Source organism: Nerophis ophidion, linkage group LG16, assembly GCF_033978795.1.
Source record: "Nerophis ophidion isolate RoL-2023_Sa linkage group LG16, RoL_Noph_v1.0, whole genome shotgun sequence".
Taxonomy (NCBI): domain Eukaryota; kingdom Metazoa; phylum Chordata; class Actinopteri; order Syngnathiformes; family Syngnathidae; genus Nerophis; species Nerophis ophidion.
Genome location: NC_084626.1, coordinates 12,840,890 through 12,863,646, shown reverse-complemented (window position 1 = coordinate 12,863,646; position 22,757 = coordinate 12,840,890). Strand labels below are relative to the sequence as shown.

The following is a 22,757-nucleotide window of genomic DNA, read 5'->3' as shown; positions in this document are numbered from 1 at the left end:
GGCATCAAATTTTAAAGTTAATGATTATCTGCACAAAAAAAACGTTTATCAGTTTTAACATAAAATATGTTGTCTTTGTAGCATATTCAACTGAATATGGGTTGAAAATGATTAGCAAATTATTGTATTACGTTTATATTTACGTCTAACACAATTTCCCAACTCTATGGAAACAGGATTTGTATATATATATAGTCGAGGTTTCTGTGGTTTATCCGTTATACAGTGCTCAATACCGCGGTACAGCGGAATATACGTTAGGTCAGGAAAAAACACATAGGTTAAATCATCCCTACAATCCTGTTTTGCAGGTTTCCTTGCTCGTCAGGGGATTTTATTAAAATGTATATAATCCGCTGACGAGCAGGGAAACCTGCAAAACAGGCTTGTCCCGAGTCAAAAAGTTTGGGCAGCATTTACGTCCCTGCATGCTGCACGAAAATAATACTTTCTCCTAATTTCTGGCCTTCCTCATTGCCTGAAAGCTTAACTTAATGTTTGTACAAGTATGTATGTCTCGCTGTTATGTCACAATGTAACCAGGTTGCAAAACCCGCGAACAGAGGCATTCAAAACTGCGCTTTAGCTCACAGCAAAACCTTATTATCTGACACATTGATATTGTTTAAGACGACTATCCACCATTGATAAGTCTAAAAAGACAAACTTCATCATAGGTCCCCTCTAAAGAATGTGTGACCAAATGAATAAACAAATACAACTTATAAAGTACTGTATATAAGCAACAATAACAAAATTCAACTAAAGAAAAATTTAATTAAAGATAAAACAAATACAAATAAGAAATAAGTTAAAATAAAGATAGAAAAAAAAATAAACGTAAAGTCAAATTATTGTTACTTCCAAATAGCCAAACGCATGCCCTGCATGCATTGCACTAATGGTTAAGCGCCACATTTCCATATTAATCCCAATCAGCCAACTATTAGGGTTAGAACTTAGTCAAATATTCACCTGGACAGGCTGTTCAGCCAGTTGTTGGTCAGAGTGGGGGACAGAGTATGGGATGGTTTGTACCTGGGAAAGAGGTAAGGCACGTGTGGAATGGAAGCTACGAGTGTTTGCAGCTGTGCTACTGTGCTGCGGGGGCACTGCAAAGGACATGGTCATGGCAAGACGTGGGACGGGGAGAACTGGCGGAGGTGTGGACCGGGGGGTCTGAAGTGTGCTAATGGAGGCAGAATGAGGAGTCAGGATGATGGCGTGGTGATGAGGTGAAGGGGAGTAGTAAGGGCTACCTAAAGGAGCCAGGGAGAACGGAGGGGGCCTGATGCCCCCTGCTTGAACACAATATGATGAGGGAAACTGGGAAAGAAAAAAGGGAAAATGAACAAAGTCTCCTCTTAAGTACAAACAAGACATACGGGTGCGTTGAATTTCACCTACACAGCTCCTCATTGACATTAACCTCCCACTGCTCACCTGTGTGCTGATGTGCAGGGGCAGTACAGGAGGAGGTGCACTGGTGCCACACTGCGGTAACCCAGCAGATAAATCAGGAGGACTCAGGTGAGCTGCAGGCTGGTCAGCAGGTAATCGCTAAGGAAGACAAACACTTTGTTTTATGTTGGACATACAAGAGACATCACACAAAGCACCATGAAGTTTGTGTTCACGCTTGTGGTTCAGGACTCTCGCCTGGACCGAAACTGAAAAAACGTACAGTACTTAGAGCCTGATAGAGCCCTAAGTAAGTAAGCTTTATCTCCTGATAAAGATAAAGCATCGGCCGTAGAACACTTTTATTCGTGATAAATCACACATTCTTGCGACTTTCTGATGACCACCATGAGACGCAATCCTCTGTGCAAAAGTTTAGTAGATCAGCTTTGTGAGCGCTATCTGTTTTGCACGTTTTTTAGAAGATCAGGCCCTTCATGCGCACTCTCGAGCGGTTTGCATTTACACCTGGATTTTTGTCCTGTGACCAAAAGCAGTGCAATAAAGAACATTTGCATACAGTAAGGACTGGATTGGAGAGTTTTTCTGACAAATATTATTACAGTATGGAGGAGGTTACAGTATGTATTGGCTGGGGTTTGCCAGTCAGTTTGTCTGTCTATGAATTTCATTATAGACCAAACGCATCAAGGTGCGAAAACTGATGCAGAGTAAACCCCTCTTGCAGCCTGTTTGGAAGCAACAGACAAACAAAACAAAAACAATTGTCTATTTGTTAGTAAGGTTATGGGCAGATTTTGAGGAAATATGAAAATGTGAGAAATGGGGATAAGGAAAAAGTGAATAGATTTTGGGGTGATCTGAATCACCATCTGGATGTTTTACTACTGGGGGATAAAGCCTGGCAGAAGTCTGCGCTCACTCAGTGTTTTTCTACTTAATTCAGTTTTACTATTATTCAAATATTATATCCATCTGTTGGGTCGAATATGAAGATTATTTTTATCTTTATATACAGTATGTATATATATATATATATATATATATATATATATATATATATATATATATATATATATATATGTATGTATGTATGTATGTATGTATGTATGCATGTATGTATGTATGTATATATATATATATATATATATATGTATGTATGTATGTATGTATGTATGTATGTATGTATGTATGTATGTATGTATATATATATATATATATATATATATATATATATATATATATATATCTATATACTGTATATATATATATATATATATATATATATATATATATATATATATATATATATATATATATATTGTTTCTCAAATATACACTACAGGTTAAAAGTTTAACAACACCTTATTTATAGCAATAAGTAGGTGCATTCCAATATTTCACTGGTACTTTCAATGTAACCCCAATTTTATTACTGAACTTTTTTCGTTCCCAATGTTATATTTCTATTGTTAACTGAGCAAGTGCAAGGTCCACAGGTATTTGAACTGACAGTTTTTTTTTTATGATTTTGCCTTTTATAGTGTACACCACTACCATCGATTAGAATAAAATTAGTCGATGAATAAATCAACATGCTATAGAAGTTTGGACTTTCAACTTTAATTCAAGAGCTGTAATTTATCATTTATGAATTAATACTACAGGCATGGGATAGCATTTAGCGTGCCTAAACACAAATTGAAAATATCTTCCAAAATCCTGACTTTAACGTGCGGACAATGCTGAAAAAACAAGTCTATGTCAGAAAACCTACAAATTTAGCTGAACTACACCAATTTTGTCAAAAGGAGTGGTCAAAAATTCCACTAGAAGCTTGCCAGAAGGTTGTGGATGGCTACCAAAAGCACTTTATTGCAGTAAAACTTGCCAAGGGACTTATAACCAAATATTAACATTGCTGTATGTATACTTTTGAACCAGCTGATTTGGTCACATTTTCAGTAAACCCATGATAAATTCATTAAAGGGCCAAACTACATAAATGCTTTTTGTGACCAACAAGTATGTGCTTCAATCACTCTATCACAAAAAAATAAGAGTTGTGGAAAGTATTGGAAACTCAAGACAGCCATGACATTATGTTCTTTACAAGTTTATGTAAACTATTGATCGCGTCTATATATACAGTTTATATATATATATATATATATATATATATATATATATATATATAGTAAATATAATATTAAAATATATTATATATTATATATATATACATACATACACATATACATATATACATACATATACAGTATATGTATATATACATACATATATATATACACACATACATATGTATATATACATTTAGTTTGCAAATACATCAAAGATGCTATTATAATCCATTTCTAATGGATAAAGCTTTGGCCTGGACAAGAGGTCATCAGGTGGTCCCCAACGTTCACCGAGTGTTTCGACCCTTAACCACAACACTCTCCGGTTGGTGGGTCAGCAGTGATTGGCCAGATCACTGCTCCTCTCATCCAGGCTTCCAGCTATTGTCCTCTCTTTTATGCCAGAGCCAACAGGAGGTTCTCTCTGCCGCTTCTCCCAGCCTACGAACGGCTGTTTTTCTCAAGTGACCTCTCAATCCAACCTTTGTCATCATATTCCACACAGATTGAGCAGGGAATCCTCGACAACCAACTTCCACTGTCATCAGCCATGCTGTCCACCCCTTGTCCCGGCAGTCCTGGACAAGTTGTTGGTACTTTGTTTTCTTCCTCTCTGCCGCTTCCTCACATCCCTCCTCCCACGGGACAGTAAGTTCCACCAGGATGATTTTCTTTCCCTCTGGGGACCACAAAACTATGTCTGGTCTCAGAGTGGTGGACAGTACTGCCTCTGGGAAGAGGAGCTTCCGCGCCAGGTCGACCTCCATCTCCCATCCCTGGGCCAACTGCAAGAGGTTTTAGTTGGCTTTGCCTTGGACAACTGGTCTATGACCCTCTTTCACGAAGGTGATGGTGCTCAGCAATGGCTTTGTTTTGGCTGGGTGTTTCTTTCTCCTCTCTTGCTCCAAGATGTCTGCGAGCATTGCCAACACCTTGTCATGGCGCCACCTGTATCTTCCCTGGGTCAATGCTGTTTTGCACCCAGACAGAACGTGCGCCATAGTTCCTTTACCGCCACACAACCTGCACAGCGGGTCCTCCCTCATTCCCCACCTATGCAAGTTGACTGGGGTCGGCAGGGTGTCATATACTGCTCGAAGCAGAAATGAGATACGAAACGGCTCCAGCCTCCACAGTTCACTCCACGTCACGTTCCTCTTGGGAAGGTTCCACCTTGTCCAGGCACGTTGGGTTGCGAGCTCGATGGCTTTAGCTCTTCTTCCTTCTTCCTCAAGGTTTCGAACTTCATCCTGAATCAAGGTCCTCCTTTCCCTGGGAGTGGACTTGGACCACTGCTGGAAATGTGATGTTCCTAGACCCTGTCTTCCAGTGCAGAGGCTTCCGATGGTATCTTTGGTCCTGAGAGATGATTCTGCCTGGGCAATAGCAGTGCTAGCGGCCCACTTCCTGACAGATCTTGTTCTTATTCCAGCTTCCCTGATCAGCCGATCTTGGGAGTCCCTATACGTCAGGGAAAGTCTGCATTTTGCGACTTTAAACTCCTCCAGAACTGAAGACAGGGGGAGCTGGAGCTGGCCTGACCTTATGTAGAGCCCCGTAGATGTAAAGCTCGGGGGTATCCCAACCCTTTCCGAAGGTGCTTGTTGAACTTCCTCTCCAACCCTTCAACTGTTGTTATCGCCACTTCGTACACGGTGAGAAGCCACATAAGTCTTTGGTGTAAGCCATGCTGGTAGATCCAGCACTTGTATTTCCCAGGCAGACCAGACTTGTCAATCCTTTTCAACCATTCTTCAACCTGATTTTCGGTGCTGGAGATGCTGTTTTTATCCGTCATGGAATCATCATACCACTTTCCAAGGCATTTAATAGGGTTCCCTTGGATGTTTGGGATTGTTTCCCCCTGAACAAGCAGCTTGAACTTTCCCGTTGTTTTTCCCTTTAGGATCACCAGACACCTTGATTTCTTGGGCTTGAAGATCATCTTTGCCCAAGTAGCCATACGATCCAGTTCCGCCAAGACCCATCTCGCCTGCACGTGAGTTGGTGTTATCACGGTAAGATCATCCATGAATGCCCTGATTGCTGGTTGTTGACTTCCTGCTGCAGTCTTTGGTCCTCTTGACTTTATGATCGCTGCAGAGATGATCAGGTTCATTCCCATGACAAACAAGATGGGAGAGATGGTGCACCCTGTCACTATTCCCTTCTCCACTGGCTGCCATTTAGTTGTGAACATGGCTGCTTGGAATCGTAGCTTGATGTCTCCCAGGTAGCTGCTGATCATCCCCTGGATGTGATGTGGGATGAGGTAATGGTCCATAGCCACTTGGATCACGTTATGGGGAATTGACCCATATGCATTAGCAAAATCAAGCCAGACTACTGTTAGGTTGCCTTTCTTCTCCTTTGCTTCTTGGATAAGTTGGCTGAGGAGCCCTGTATGCTCCAGGCACCCGGAGAACCCTTCGATACCGCCCTTCTGGATAGAGGTGTTAATATATCCATTCCGGGTCATGAAGGAGCTCATTCTTTTGGCCAGCACTGAAAAGAAGATTCTCCCCTCCACACTTAGCAAGGAAATGGTTCGGAACTTGCTGAGCTTTGTGGATCCCCGTTCTTTCGGCACAAAGCACCCTTCTGCCCTTCTCCAGCTTGTTGGTACGGTTCCTTTGGCCCATATAACCCGCATAAGCTTCCACAGCCTGTGTAGGAGCTTAGGGCATTTCTTGTATACTTTGTAGGGTATACCGCTGGGACCTGGGGCAGAAGCTGGTCTTGTGTGCTTGACAACCTCTTGAACCTCTCTCCATGATGGATATACTGTGCTGAGGGAGGATGTTGGTGGACTGATGGTACCAAGCCCGAGATTTCCTGGTAGGGCATTGTTTCTTGAAGGGTCACTGAATGTCTCTTCAACAAACTCCTCCACCTCCTCCTTAGAACTTGTTAGAGTCCCTGACCTCGCCTCTCCCAAAAGTGACTTGGTGAAGCGGTAGGGGTCTTTTATGAACTGGGCTCGTGCAGCTTCCTGCCTTTTCCGACTTTGCCCTTCAGCCCTTCTCAGCCTGATGAGCTGCTCGCGGAGGCTGGCTGTCAGTTCTTTTATACCTTCCTTTTCTCCCATGCTTGCCAATTTGAATTGCTTTCTCAGGGTTTTAATCTCCTTCCGAAGTTGTTTGATCTTTCTTTCTCTTTTGTTTTCCTGCTTTTCTGGTCTGGCTTTGTTCTCTCTCCTTGGCACTGTTGCAAACCGCTCTTTTCCCAAGTTGTAGGTGATGGCTGTGAGTGAATCCACCTTCCTTTCTACTGAACCTGCTTGAACCATTTCAAGCACCCTTTCCAGATCTTCATCGAGCATGGACCACTCCTTGGTCTCACTCATCTTAGGCCACTTGATTCTTTCCTTCGTTGGCTGGGGTGGGCTTTCTGGGATGGCAGTTGAGGTTGTCCTTGTGGGGTTTTGGGGGATTGCAAGCACTGAGAGATCTCTAGGACTATGGTTTGCTTCCTGCCTAGGGTTCTCCTGCGTCTCACCAGACTGTTCGTCTGAGCGGTGTGCCTGTGTCCGTCCCTGTCCACACTTGGCCTTGTCCTTGGCCTTGCTTTGGTGTATTTTGAGCCCTCTCGCACCTTTGCAGATCTTTCCGCAATTGCACTTCACTTCCCTTGCCTCCCCAGTCAAGGTGGTCTGTTTGAGCCTTCCCTGTGTCCGTGTCACTGTCCTTGTCGTTGCCGTTGAATCTGTCCTAGCGAGTCTCTCACCCTCCCCCCCTTTCGGGAGACTCTGGGGGTATTGCTTATTTGTACGTTTGGTAGCTTGCTTGGTGCCCTCTTGCGAGTGCTGCAACAGGAGTTGCTGGCCCCTGTTACCCCGCCAGTCTTTCCTGGAGGTCAGCTGTCTCTCCAGCGTCACCGACCTTTCTCGGTTGTCATCCAGACTTTCCTGGAAGTCACTGGTTGCCCAGGGAGTTCAGTTTGCAAATACATCAAAGATGCTATTATAATCCATTTCTAATGGATAAAGCTTTGGCCTGGACAAGAGGTCATCAGGTGGTCCCCAACGTTCACCAAGTGTTTCGACCCTTAACCACAACACTCTCCGGTTGGTGGGTCAGCAGTGATTGGCCAGATCACTGCTCCTCTCATCCAGGCTTCGAGCTATTGTCCTCTCTTTTATGCCAGAACCAACAGGAGGCTCTCTCCGCCGCTTCTCCCAGCCTACGAACGGCTGTTTTTCTCAAGTGACCTCTCAATCCAACCTTTGTCATCATATTCCACACAGATTGCGCAGGGAATCCTCGACAACCAACTTCCACTGTCATCAGCCATGCTGTCCACCCCTTGTCCCGGCAGTCCTGGACAAGTTGTTGGTACTTTGTTTTCTTCCTCTCTGCCGCTTCCTCATATATATACACACATACATATGTATATATACATACATATATACACATGTATATACACATACATATGTATATACACATACATATGTATATACACATACATATGTATATACACATACATATGTATATACACATACATATATATATATATATATATATATATATAAATGTGTGTGTGTGTGTGTGTGTGTGTGTGTGTGTGTGTGTGTGTGTGTGTGTGTGTGTGTGTGTGTGTGTAATGTGGCCCCTCGAGTCAAAAAGTTTGTGGACCGTTGCATTAAACTGTCCAGCTCAGCTTGTGTTAAAAGCCAGTGCAAATAAGTGTTTTTAAAAAGGATTTAAAAGTATTTAGAGATTAAAAAATGTACAATTAGATAGGTAGGATCACTGAAAATGAAATAAATATTGTCTACGTAATGTATCTGTAGCTGTAATTCTCAAATGGTAAATGCAATAATTGCCTCTTTAATTTAAAGTGAAAAAAAATCATATGCTGATTTCTTTACTTTATTTCAAATCCATTGTGGTTGTATACTAGGCAAAAATAATTAAAATACGGTCACTTTACTATAGTTTACAACAATCACATTGATAGCAATGAAAGTAAAGATTGTGGTTAAATGTATAGTACCACTCAAAAGTTTAGACATATTTACTGGTTTATGAATAGTTCTAAAACTTCTGCCCGGTAGGTGGTGGTATACGTCTAAAGAGCGGTGTTGTCGTGTTGGCCAACAAAAACAAACTAACAGAGCAAACGCACTAGTGTACTTATTACCCTGAGAAAACCACAACCACAAATGTGAACAACCCGTAATTTCCTCCGCTTAAGTCATTGTGGGTTAGGAATGAAAGTTGCATGTTTTTTCCTATGGATGTGCGACTAAAAGTATCCCAGCGAGAAAGAAGTCATGTCACTGTTTCCTATAACAAACCCTAATGCATGAGGTAAAAGTTACATGATGGTAGGGCTGGGTGATATATCGATATAGTCGATATATTGCGGGTTTGTCTCTGTGCGATATAGAAAATGACTTTATCATGATATTCGAGTATACGTTCTCACGCAGTTGCTTTTACCTGCTGGTATTACACTACAGACTCTTCCCACTCTTTGTTGTCTCTCCTTCTCACAGACAGCAAGCGCACCTTCTTACATACGTCACATACGTATACGCCCTCGCGGAGCAGAGAGGTAGCAGCATGGGTCACGTTAGCTGTGGTGCGAGTGGTAATATGAAAGAAAGAAGGTGCGAATCTGGTAACAAATGAAGGAAGAATTAATTCCCAAGAAAAACAGCAGGGGGTCCATCGTCTGGCGGTGGTTTGGCTTCAAGTGGGAATATGTCGATCAGACAACCGTAATTTGTAAAGTGTGGGGCAAATGCATTGCTACAAAAAATAGCATTATTGCTAATATGTAGCATCATTTGAAAAGTCACCTGCTAGAGAAGGAAGAGTGCTAGTACTATATAAAGGATATATATCATGTATCGTGATATGGCCTAAAAATATCGAGATATTAAAAAAAGGCCATATCGCCCAGCCCTACACGATGGATGCGAGCAAATCTGTCTGATTACAAGAGTGACCTGAGCCTGTTTCATACAGAGCCAGAACACTGTCGGTAAATTTTGGTAGTGAATAACATTTTTGCCATTGTAGAGAAAGCTGTATTGACAGTGAAACAAGTACAAAATTGGTATTGTAAAATGTTGAACTGAAAAAAACAAACAGACGTAAAAATACCACAGTATTTTTTTGTGGATCCTTTTGGTATATGCTCTCAGTGAGCTCTAAACCCCACACCCCTCAACCAACACTTGCCAACCCTCCCAAATTTTCCGGGAGACTCACGAATTTCAGTGCCTCTCCCGAAAATCTCCCGAGGCAACCATTCTCCTGAATTTCTCCTGATTTCCAGCCGGACAACAATTTTGGGGGCGTGCCTTAAAGGGACTGCCTTTAGCGACCACTCTAACCTGAAAAGGAGACTATTATATATGTCTCCATTATCCATAGGTTTATCTATAACCCATAACACTGTGGCCGAATGGATTTAGTCACTCATGAACGGTCAGTGAAGCACAAGGCTGCGGCAACGCAGCACCGGTCACAGCCCAGTATTATGGGCCACCTTGCTAAATGGAGATACGAGGGTGTAACATGCGGGGACAAAGCTGACTATGCTGATAGCTGCAAGAAACATCCCGTTCTCATTTGCGGATGTTTGCAACAAATCCATGAAGGACATGTTCTCGGATTCAGAGATCGCTCGCCAGTACTCAAATGGCAGAACAAAGGCTACTTAAATAGTGAAAAGTAAGTGTTATTTTTTTCTAAGTAAGCAGCAAGTACAGTACAGTTAGTAAAACAACTGTGTTTTCATTACTGTGTACTGTTCTATATATATCTATATCTATATCTATATATATATCTATAGATATATATATATAAGAAATACTTGAACTTCATTGAATTCTAGCTATAAATATACTCCTCCCCCCTTAAGTGAATGTGCATTACCAAAAGTTACAAATAAAAACTTAGACACATTTTGGCTTAAAAACTACCGATTAAGTATAAACACTGAAGCGCCGCTCTGCAAGAGGTTCTATGCTCTTGCTCTTGTTAACCATTTGCTAGCTGGCGTTTAACGTCCATCTGCAGTCGGTAGTGTTTTACCTACTACTAAATGACTAATCCTCGCCGCCATGGTGACAAATAAACTACATTCTTTCAAGTATTATCCCTATAGGGTGAAGAATAGCAAAACATGCTTCACTACACACTGTAGGAGGATACAATACTTAAGCACTAACAGCAATTTAGCGCTCCTGAATGTAAACAAATGCTGTGGATGGGTCTACACAGACATCGACTGTAACGATTCCACGTACAAGATCCATACATAGTTGCTACTACATTGATTACGTTGATATTTTTTATTATCACAAACTCTTTGTCTTTTTTATTGTTTATAAAGTCAGGAAATACATCCCTGAACACAGGAGAACTTTACAAATGACCAATGTATGATCCTGTAACATCTTGGTATTGGACTGATACCAAAATTTGTAGTGTGATATAAAACTAATGTAAAGTATTCAAACAACAGAAGAATAAGTGATTATTACACTACTCAGTGGCCTAGTGGTTAGAGTGTCCGCCCTGAGATCGGTAGGGTGTGAGTTCAAACCCCCGCCGAGTCATACCAAAGACTATAAAAATGGGACCCATTACCTCCCTGCTTGGCACTCAGCATCAAGGGTTGGAATTGGGGGTTAAATCACCAAAAATTATTCCCTGGTGCGGCACCGCTGCTGCCCACTGCGCCCCTCACCTCCCAGGGGGTGACTAAGGAGATGGGTCAAATGCAGAGGACAAATTTCACCACACCTAGTGTGTGTGTGTGTGACAATCATTGGTACTTTAACTTTAACTTAACTTAATATTAACAGTAAATGGACAAATGGTAAATGGTTGTACTTGTATAGCGCTTTTCTACCCCTTTTTAAAGAGCCCAAAGCGCTTTGACAGTATTTCCACATTCACCCATTCACACATTTACACACACATTCACACACTGATGGCAGTAGATTAATAATCAATTTTCTACCACTTGTCCCTCATAATTTTCACAAAATAATACCATGAGAAATGACACAATATGTTACTGCATACGTCAGCAAACAAATTAGGAGCCTTTGTTTGCTTAGAGAAGTGGTTTAGTATGTTTGCAATCGTATTTAATACCAAAATTCATCTTTGATTTCCTTATGTTCTACATAACGTGTAATGGTGGTTCTTTGGTCATACAGTAATGTTGCATAGATTATGTTTTACAGATCATCTTCAAGCCGCTTTCTGACAGTCGCTCCAGGATGCGCCGTTTTTTGGGTGGTCTTATTTACACACCCCGTTTCCATATGAGTTGGGAAATTGTGTTAGATGTAAATATAAACAGAATACAATGATTTGCAAATCCTTTTCAACCCATATTCAATTGAATGCACTACAAAGACAACATATTTGATGTTCAAACACATAATCTTATTTTTTTTTTGCAAATAATAATTAACTTAGAATTTCATGGCTGCAACACGTGCCAAAATAGTTGGGAAAGGGCATGTTCACCACTGTGTTACATCACCTTTTCTTTTAACAACACTCAATAAACCTTTGGGAACTGAGGAGGCACATTTTTGAAGCTTTTTAGGTGGAATTCTTTCCCATTCTTGTTTTATGCACAGCTTAAGTTGTTCAACAGTCCGGGGTCTCCGTTGTGGTATTTTAGGCTTCATGATGTGCCACACATTTTTAATGGGAGACAGGTCTGGACTACAGGCAGAGCAGTCTAGTACCCGCACTCTTTTACTATGAAGCCACGCTGTTGTAACAAATGACTTGGTATTGTCTTGCTGAAATAAGCAAGGGCGTCCATGATAACGTTTCTTGGATGACAACATATGTTGCTCCAAAACCTGTATGTACCTTTCAGCATTAATGTCGCCTTCACAGATGTGTAAGTTACCCATGTCTTGGGCATTAATATACCCCCAAACCATCACAGATGCTGGCTTTTCAACGTTGCCCCTAGAACAATCCTGATGGTTCTTTTCATCTTTGGTCCGGAGGACACGACTTTCATCGTTTCCAAAAAACAATTTGAAATGTGGACTCGTCAGACCACAGAACACTTTTGCACTTTGCATCAGTCCATCTTAGCTGAGCTCGGGCCAAGAGAAGCCGGCGGCTTTTCTGGGTGTCATTGATAAATGGCTTTGGCTTTGCATAGTAGTTTTAACTTGCACTCACAGATATAGCGACAAACTGTAGTCACTGACAGTGGTTTTCTGAAGTGTTCCTGAGCCCATGTGGTGATATCCTTTACACACTAATGTCGCTTTTTGATGCAGTACCGCCTGAGGTAACGAAGGTCCGTTATATCATCGCTTATGTTCAGTGATTTCTCCAGATTCTCTGAGCCTTTTAAATAAATGATAAATGGGTTGGACTTGTATAGCGCTTTTCTACCTTCAAGGTACTCAAAGCGCTTAGACACTACTTCCACATTTACACGTTCACACACTGATGGAGGGAGCTGCCATGCAAGGCGCTGAGCTGCACCCATCAAGAGCAAGGGTGAAGTGTCTTACTCAGGACACAGTTTCTCGCCTTCCTCTCTGTCCTTTTTTCATAATAATGAACTGGCAGCAGCCAGCGTCATCTCACAAGACCCTCGGGTGCCGTGAATGTCAATCAAGCAAGCTACGGAATTTGCCGCCAATGTTTTTCTTGTAAAGTGTATGGAAGCTGGATGAATTAGATGCCAAAAACCAACCACTTTCATGTGGTACAGAAAGGACAACTTTTTTTCTCCTCCATTTGAAAATGTGGGCGTTATCATCATTACTGTCTGATTCCAATCAATGCAAGTCATCAGAATCAGGTAATACACCAACTTATATTCTTGTCTTCGTGAAAGAAAGACATCTATATGTGTTACACATGCTTGTATGATCATTAAACACATTTAACTTGTTTACAGAAATGTCTCTTTCATAAATAAATAAATATAAAGGATATATATAAATGAGGTAGATCCCCTCGAGTTGGTCAATTGAAAAGTAGCTCGCCTGCAGAAAAAGTGCTGTAGCATATTCAACTGAATATGGGTTGAAAATGATTTGCAAATCATTGTATTCCGTTTATATTTACATCTAACACGATTACCCAACTCATATGGAAACGGGGTTTGTACGTGGCTCAACTTCGGCAGCGTCTTTTGTCCGTCATCATTGTTGTAGTGGTGTAGCATGCAAGGACGGGAGTGGAGGAAGTGTCAAAAGATGGAGCTAACCGTTTTAATCACATTCAGATTTTACTTAAATCAATAGCGGAGCAGCATGTCATCTGTGGCTCACTAGTGCAACTGGTGTGTCCCGTGAAAAAACGTCCAACCGGAATTCTCTAATAACTAAAGTTCCTTGGGTGAATAATGTAAACTCACTACACCGGTATGTTTTAGCGCTTTCATGGGGAGTTCAACAGCGGAGGATGAATGTCCCAAAACAAGAAGATAGAGAAAAAGAAGAAGCTTATCGACTATGGTGTTGGTACGGACTGCAAAGGCGGATGCATGCAAGTTTTCAGGACTTATGCAGATCCCAAATACAGATCAGCAGGTACCAGAAGATAAGAAAAGTTGCTTTTGTATAATATTGCCAAACAAAAGGCCAGACAATATGTCTTACCTTATGCCCACACCATAATAATATACTTTTATGTTGAAGCACAGTACAATCTATCAAGCGGTGTGGCTTCATAGCTTACCAAAGTCGTACTAAAACATTTTGATACATTTTTGAGAGCTGTGTGTAATGTTTTATATTTTGAATGGAAAATATAATATTTGGTTGTTGTTTACTTGAGTCATATTGCAATCTTCACGTATTTGTTATGTGTGACTGCCATCATATTGCAGTCTACACGTATCTCTTATGTGTGACCGCCATCATATTGCAGTCTATGTTTAACTGCCATCTACTGGTCAAACTTATCATTTTACCATGTACCAAATAAAATAGCTTTGAGGTTGGTAAGCACAACCCAAATTATAACTACTCAACAGTGCGCAGTATAACTAATGTAGTTATACTGCGCACTGTTGAGTTTTGAGAAAATGAAAGGATTTTAAGTGCGTCTTGTAGTCCGAAAAATACGGTACATACTGTAGCCTCAATGTTTCACGGGACAACAGTACCTGGTCCTGGCCGATATGGGCAGTGAGCTGCGTCTGTACAATGGGCGTTGCAGTTGTGAAGCTTTGTGCTGTCTTTCTACTCTTGTGTGCAGCAGGGGCCGGCGTGGACGGAGCAGAAACCATCTGTCAGAAAATAAAAACGTTTACTGGACAGGGTGACTGAGAATGCAGCAAGGGTTCACAGCTATTACTGGCACAAACCAAGCTCAAAACCAACATGCTTACTGTGCCCAAAGCAAGCAACAGGAAGGATTTTGTAGGCAGGAATCCAGAATAAGGCGGAACGGAGAAGGTGAAATCGCAGCAGCAGGAGTCTTGTCTTTTCCATTTGTTGGTTACAGAGCTGCGGGCGTCATAAACAAGGCAGCAAGCTGCTGAAGTGACAGTGTTTACTGTTTACCCTACAGCCTGCTTCTCTAAGCTAGCGGATCTGCTCTGCCTTTGCTCATATGTGCTGAAAACACACATCTCCCGTTAGATAATGGTGGAACTTGAAGACTCTTGTCTGCACGATCAACCTAGTGGGCAGCTTGACAGTCATCACCCCCTTTTGGCGAGTGGTATAGCTCGGTTGGTAGAGCGGCCGTGCCAGCAACTTGAGGGTCCCAGGTTCAATCCCCGCTTCCGCCATCCTAGTCACTGCCGTCGTGTCCTTGGGCAAGACACTTTACCCACCTGCTCCCAGTGCCACCCACACTGGTTTAAATGTAACTTAGATATTGGGTTTCACTATGTAAAGCACTTTGAGTCACTAGAGAAAAAGCGCTATATAAATATAATTCACTTCACTTCACTTCACTTCTGGGAGGGTTGGAGAATTTGTTCTGAGGCCGACGATGTGATGCAGTGGTTAAGGACACTGAGGTGTCCTCGTATACACGATGTAGCACTTGAAGGTACGCTGTGTCAAATCAACGGCGGCGAGTGACGGTCTTTTTTGTTTGTTTTTTGTTTTGTCCTGTCCAGCTTCTCAGGCAAATCATATAGTTGATGTAGATGCCCATATCGGCTGTTCAGATTTACTTTACAAAAAAGAAGTGTGGGATACTTCTCTTGTTGCCTTATTTGAATTTGACTTTATTAAATATATTTATATGATCATTTGGTGCAGCCGGGCCGGAGCAGGAAGGGATAGAAAGAGAAGAAAAAGAAGACAGAAGGGGAAATTGTGGGGATAAGAGGGGGATTAGACAGAGAGACAAAAACAACACCAGCAAACACAACAATAACAACAAAAACAACAACAACAATAGAACAACACCAGCACATACGATATGTACAAATACAAACCCCGTATCCATATGAGTTGGGAAATTATGTTAGATGTGTGTATAAACGGAATACAATGATTTGCAAATCATTTTCAACCCATATTACGTTGAATATGCTACAAAGACAACATATTCCAAGATGGCGGCGCCCGGACTGGCTGCGACTTCGAGGAGCTCTTGCTAAATATGGAACATTTGGCAGAAATACCGGACAATTCTACAAACTTTATGGCTGGCTCACATCGTGGTCACTCCGTGATCACGTACGCCCGCCAGACACTTCTGGATGTGGACATATCGGGCCGTTTTGGACTGATAGACGCGTGCTTGCTAGACCTGCTAACTAGCACGGGAATACTTCGCTGGCTACATCCAGCGGCCTGTGAAGCAGCGGAGTATAGTAGCAGCGGGGGCCGTCTACGGAGCAGACGCCAGCGGTGTGATCTGAAACGCGGATGCCGAGCGGGGCTAAAAATAAAGCAGAAGGCTAATCCCCACAGAACACCACTTCCCTCCATCCTGAAGCCGGATTTAAATGGAAGATGCGAGGCTACTGGTCTGGGTAAGGAGTCAGTTAAATTAGAACAAGTTTTTTCTGCTTTGATTGTTTCAGAGTTGGACATGTGTTCTACTGAGGTGGCAACTATGATGTGTGCAGTTTATCAAAGCAACAAACAAACAATCGGAAAATTCCCGTCGTATCAATTCCTAGATATGGTCGTAATTATATTAAGTGCACTGGGCATAATAAACACAACATTATTAATATTGCTACTACGGATAATTTGATCAAAAATTCCCTAAAACAGCCCACTACCTATAATATAGGTTTTTTAAACATAAGATCATTGTCTCCCAAAACGTTGTTAGTTAATGATATCATTAGAGACAACAATCTTAACGTCATCGGTCTCAGCGAAACCTGGCTTAAACCGAACAATTTTTTGCGCTAAATGAGGCATGTCCTCCTAACTTTACACACGCGCACATTGCCCGTCCCCTTAAAAGGGGTGGGGGGGTCGCACTAATATACAACGAAAACTTTTACCTTAGTCCTAACATAAATAATAAATATAAATCGTTTTAGGTGCTTACTATGAGGTCTGTCACACCGCTGCCTCTACACCTGGCTGTTATCTACCGCCCCCCAGGGCCCTATTCGGACTTTATCAATGAATTCTCAGAGTTCGTTGCTGATCTAGTGATGCAAGCCCTATACTATAATCATAATGTGGGACTTTAATATCCATATGAATACCCCATCGGACCCACCGTGCGTAGCGCTCCAGACTATAATTGATAGCTGTGGTCTTACACAAATAATAAATGAACCCACGCATCGCAACGGTAATACGATAGACCTAGTGCTTGTCAGGGGTATCACCGTTTCTAAAGTTACAATACTCCCGTATACTAAAGTATTGTCCGATCATTACCTTATAAAATGTGAGGTTCAGACCCCTGTTCGTCAAACTAATAACAATAATAACTGCTATAGCAGCCGCAACATTAATACGGCCACAACGACAACTCTTGCTGACCTACTGCCCTCGGTAATGGCACCATTCCCAAAGTATGTGGGCTCTATTGATAACCTCACTAACAACTTTAACAACGCCCTGCGCGAAACCATTGATAACATAGCACCGCTAAAGTTAAAAAAGGTTCCAAAAAAGCGTACCCTGTGGTTTACAGAAGAAACTAGAGCTCAGAAATTATTATGTAGAAAGCTGGAACGCAAATGGCGCACGACTAAACTTGAGGTGCACCATCAAGCATGGAGTGATAGTTTAATAACTTATAAATGCATGCTTACCTTAGCTAAAGCTAAATATTACTCAAATCTCATCCACCGTAATAAAAACGATCCCAAATTTTTGTTTAGTACGGTAGCATCGCTAACCCAACAAGGGACCCCGTCTAGTAGCTCCACCCACTCAGCTGATGACTTTATGCAATTCTTTAATAAGAAAATTGAAGTCATTAACCCCGTCCAGTAGCTCCACCCACTCAGCTGATGACTTTATGCAATTCTTTAATAAGAAAATTTAAGTCATTAGAAAGGAGATTAAAGACAATGCGTCCCAGCTACAACTGGGTTCTATTAACACAGATACGACTGTATATACGGCGAATATTGCCCTCCAAAATAGTTTCTCTCGTTTTGAGGAAATAACATTAGAGGAATTGTTACAACGTGTAAATGGAATAAAACAAACAACATGTTTACTTGACCCTCTTCCTGGGAAACTGATCAAGGAGCTCTTTGTATTATTAGGTCCATCAGTGCTAAATATTATAAACTTATCACTTTCCTCGGGCACTGTTCCCCTAGCAGGGACCCAGGATGGACCGCTCGCCTGTATCGGTTGGGGACATCTCTACGCTGCTGATCCGCCTCCGCTTGAGATGGTCTCCTGTGGACGGGACTCTCGCTGCTGTCTTGGATCTGCTTGAACTGAACTCTCGCGGCTGTGTTGGAGCCACTATGGATTGAACTTTCACAGTATCATGTTAGACCCGCTCGACATCCATTGCTTTCGGTCCCCTAGAGGGGGGGGGGGGGGGGGGGTTTCTCATAGTCAGCATTGTCACTGGGGTCCCACTGGATGTGAATTCTCCCTGCCCACTGGGTGTGAGTTTTCATTGCCCTTTTGTGGGTTCTTCCGAGGATGTTGTAGTCGTAAAATTTGTGCAGTCCTTTGAGACATTTGTGATTTGGGGCTATATAAATAAACATTGATTGATTGATTGATTGATTGATTTAAAAAAGCGGTTATTCATCCTCTCCTTAAAAGACCTAACCTCAATCCTGACCTCATGGTAAACTACCGACCGGTGTCTCACCTTCCATTTATTTCAAAAATCCTCGAAAAATTGTTGCGGAGCAGTTAAATGAACACTTAGCGTCTAACAATCTATGTTAAACCTTTCAATCCGGTTTCAGGGCAAATCACTCTACGGGGACAGCCCTCGCAAAATTGACTAATGATCTATTGCTAACGATGGATTCTGATGCGTCATCTATGTTGCTGCTCCTCGATCTTAGCGCTGCTTTCGATACCGTCGATCATAATATTTTATTAGAACGTATCAAAACACGAATTGGTATGTCAGACTTAGCCCTGTCTTGGTTTAACTCTTATCTTACTGATAGGATGCAGTGCGTCTCCCATAACAATGTGACCTCGGACTACGTTAAGGTAACATGTGGAGTTCCCCAGGGTTCGGTCCTTGGCCCTGCACTCTTCAGCATCTACATGCTGCCGCTAGGTGACATCATACGCAAATACGGTGTTAGCTTTCACTGTTATGCTGATGACACCCAACTCTACATGCCCCTAAAGCTGACCAACACGCCGGATTGTGGTCAGCTGGAGGCGTGTCTTAATGAAATTAAACAATGGATGTCCGCTAACTTTTTGCAACTCAACGCCAAAAAAACGGAAATGCTGATTATCGGTCCTGCTAGACACCGACCTCTATTTAATAATACAACTCTAACATTTGACAACCAAACAATTAAACAAGGTGACACGGTAAAGAATCTGGGTATTATCTTCGACCCAACTCTCTCCTTTGAGGCACACATTAAAAGCGTTACTAAAACGGCCTTCTTTCATCTCCGTAATATCGCTAAAATTCGCTCCATTCTGTCCACTAAAGACGCTGAGATCATTATCCATGCGTTTGTTACGTCTCGCCCCGACTACTGTAACGTATTATTTTCGGGTCTCCCCATGTCTAGCATTAAAAGATTACAGTTGGTACAAAATGCGGCTGCTAGACTTTTGACAAGAACAAGAAAGTTTGATCACATTACGCCTGTACTGGCTCACCTGCACTGGCTTCCTGTGCACTTAAGATATGACTTTAAGGTTTTACTACTTACATATAAAATACTACACGGTCTAGCTCCATGCTATCTTGCCGATTGTATTGTACCATATGTCCCGGCAAGAAATCTGCGTTCAAAGGACTCTGGCTTATTAGTGATTCCCAAAGCCCAAAAAAAGTCTGCGGGCTATAGAGCGTTTTCATTTCGGGCTCCAGTACTCTGGAATGCCCTCCCGGTAAAAGTTTGAGATGCCACCTCAGTAGAAGCTTTTAAGTCTCACCTTAAAACTCATTTGTATACTGTAGCCTTTAAATAGACTCCCTTTTTAGACCAGTTGATCTGCCGTTTCTTTTCTTTTTCTCCTATGTCCCACTCTCCCTTGTGGAGGGGGTCCGGTCCGATCCGGTGGCCATGTACTGCTTGCCTGTGTATCGGCTGGGGACATCTCTGCGCTGCTGATCCGCCTCCGCTTGGGATGTTTTCCTGCTGGCTCCGCTGTGAACGGGACTCTCGCTGCTGTGTCGGATCTGCTTTGGACTGAACTCTCGCGACTGTGTGGATCCATTATGGATTGAACTTTCACAGTATCATGTTAGACCCGCTCGACATCCATTGCTTTCCTCCTCTCCAAGGTTCTCATAGTCATCATTGTCACCGACATCCCACTGGGTGTGAGTTTTCCTTGCCCTTATGTGGGCCTACCGAGGATATCGTAGTGGTTTGTGCAGCCTTTTGAGACACTAGTGATTTAAGGCTATATAAGTAAACATTGATTGATTGATATGTGATGTTGAAACTGATAAACATTTTTTTTTTTCAAATAATCATTACCTTTAGAATTTGATGCCAGCAAAAGGTGACAAAGAAGTTGGGAAGGTGGCAATAAATACTGATAAAGTTGAGGAATACTCATCAAACACTTATTTGGAACATCCCACAAGTGTGCAGGCTAATTGGGAACAGGTCAGTGCCATGATTGGGTATAAAAACAGCTTCCATAAAATGCTAAGTAATTCACAAACAAGGATGGGGTGAGGGTCACCAAATTGTAAGCAAATTGTCGAACAGTTTTAGAACAACATTTCTCAACGAGCTATTACAAGGAATTTAGGGATTTTACCATCTACGGTCCGTAAAATCATGAAAACGTTCAGAGAATCTGGAAAAATCACTGCACGTAAGCGATTATATTACGGACCTTTGACCCCTCAGGCGGTACTGCATCAAAAACCGACATCAGTGTGTAAAGGATATCACTACATGGGCTCAGGAACACTTCATAAAACCACTGTCAGTAACTACAGTTGGTTGCTACATCTGTAAGTGCAAGTTAAAAATACTATGCAAAGCAAAACCCATTTATCAACAACACCAAGGAACGCTGCTGGCTTCGCTGGGCCCGAGCTCATCTAAGATGGACTGATGCAAAGTGGAAAAGTGCCCTGTGGTCTGACGAGTCCACATTTCAAATTATATTTGGAAACTGTGGACGTGGTGTCCTCCGGAACAAAGAGGAAAATAACCATCCGGATTGTTATAGGCCCAAAGTTCAAAAGCCAGCATCTGTGATGGTATGGGGGTGTATTAGTACCCAAGGCATGGGTAAGTTACACATCTGTGAAGGCACCATTAATGCTGGATGGTCCATAGAGGTTTTGGAGCAACGTCATCCAAGCAACGTTATCATGGACGCCCCTGCTTATTTCAGCAAGACAAGGCCAAGCCACGTGTTACAACAGCGAGGTTTCGTAGTAAAAGAGTGGGGGTATCTTCCTGGCCTGCCTGCAGTCAAGACCTGTCTCCCATCGAAAATGTGTCGCACATTATGAAGCGTAAAATACGACAGCGGAGACACCGGACTGTTGAACGAATAAAGCTCTACATAAAACAAGAATGAGAAATAATTCACTTTCAAACCATCAACAATTAATTTCGTCAGTTCCTAAACCTTTTTTGAGTGTTGTTAAAAGAAAAGGTGATGTAACACAGTGAGGAACATGCACTTTCCCAACTACTTTGGCACGTGTTGTAGCCATGAAATTCTAAGTTAATTATTATTTGCAAAAAAAAAAATAAAGTTTCTGAGTTTGAACATCAAATATCTTGTCTTTGTAGTGCATTCAATTAAATGTGGGTTGAAAAGGATTTGCAAATCATTGTATTCCGTTTATATTTACATCCAACACAATTTCCAAACTCATACGGAAACGGGGTTTGTATGATCGTAAAAGTGATATCAAAGAAGCAGTTAGTGAAATAAATAATAATATAGAAATGACAATGAGCATTTTTACACTACAACTGGAGCAATACAAATACCAAAAGAAAAAGCGCTATTGATCATGAACAATACCAATAGTTTACCTATATTATCAACAATATAGTTGTTCAGATGCAACAATATGTATACATAATGATAACTAGAGAAAAAAAAAAAAAGAATACAGAAAGATGGAGGGGAAGAGAGAGGGGCAACCTATATTAATCTTGTAGATTGTTATAGTAACAGTGGGTTAAGCTTTGTCAGTATGCCATGTCGTACCCAGTTTACCCTATGGCAACAACGTCGATATATGTTTGATGAAACGTGATTATGTGCATGAGTGTATGTATGTATATGTACTTGTATATGAACAGAATGTGTGTATGAATGTTTGTACCGTAAATTTATATGTACAGTGAGTGTATATGTACAGTATGTGTATGTTTGTACCATGAATGTGCGTGTAGATGGACGAACTTGGAGTATGTAGGCATGTACTGTATTTGTGTATGTATGTGGGAGCGTAGGTACCAATGTATGTACGTTTGTATGTATGAATATTGAATTATATTTATAACGGTGTGTGTGTGTGTGTGTGTGTGTGTGTGTGTGTGTGTGTGTGTGTGTGTGCGTGTGTGTGTGTGTGTGTGTGTGTGTGTGTGTGTGTGTGTGTTTGTGTGTGTGTGTGTATGTAC

General features: G+C 41.8%; 1 protein-coding gene across 4 annotated transcripts in view; it reads right to left on the bottom strand.

Moving 5' to 3' along the window:
• wnk2 (WNK lysine deficient protein kinase 2) overlaps positions 1-22,757 on the bottom strand; it is a 139,976-nt gene that overhangs the window by 53,370 nt on the left and 63,849 nt on the right. For all 4 annotated transcript variants that reach the window (XM_061874297.1, XM_061874295.1, XM_061874298.1 and 1 more), the window contains exons 9-11: positions 14,691-14,813; positions 1,444-1,560; positions 976-1,326 (exon numbers count right to left, since the gene is read on the bottom strand). In XM_061874297.1, coding sequence (XP_061730281.1) covers positions 976-1,326; positions 1,444-1,560; positions 14,691-14,813 — 591 coding nt within the window. The remainder of the gene's footprint in view (positions 1-975; positions 1,327-1,443; positions 1,561-14,690; positions 14,814-22,757) is intronic.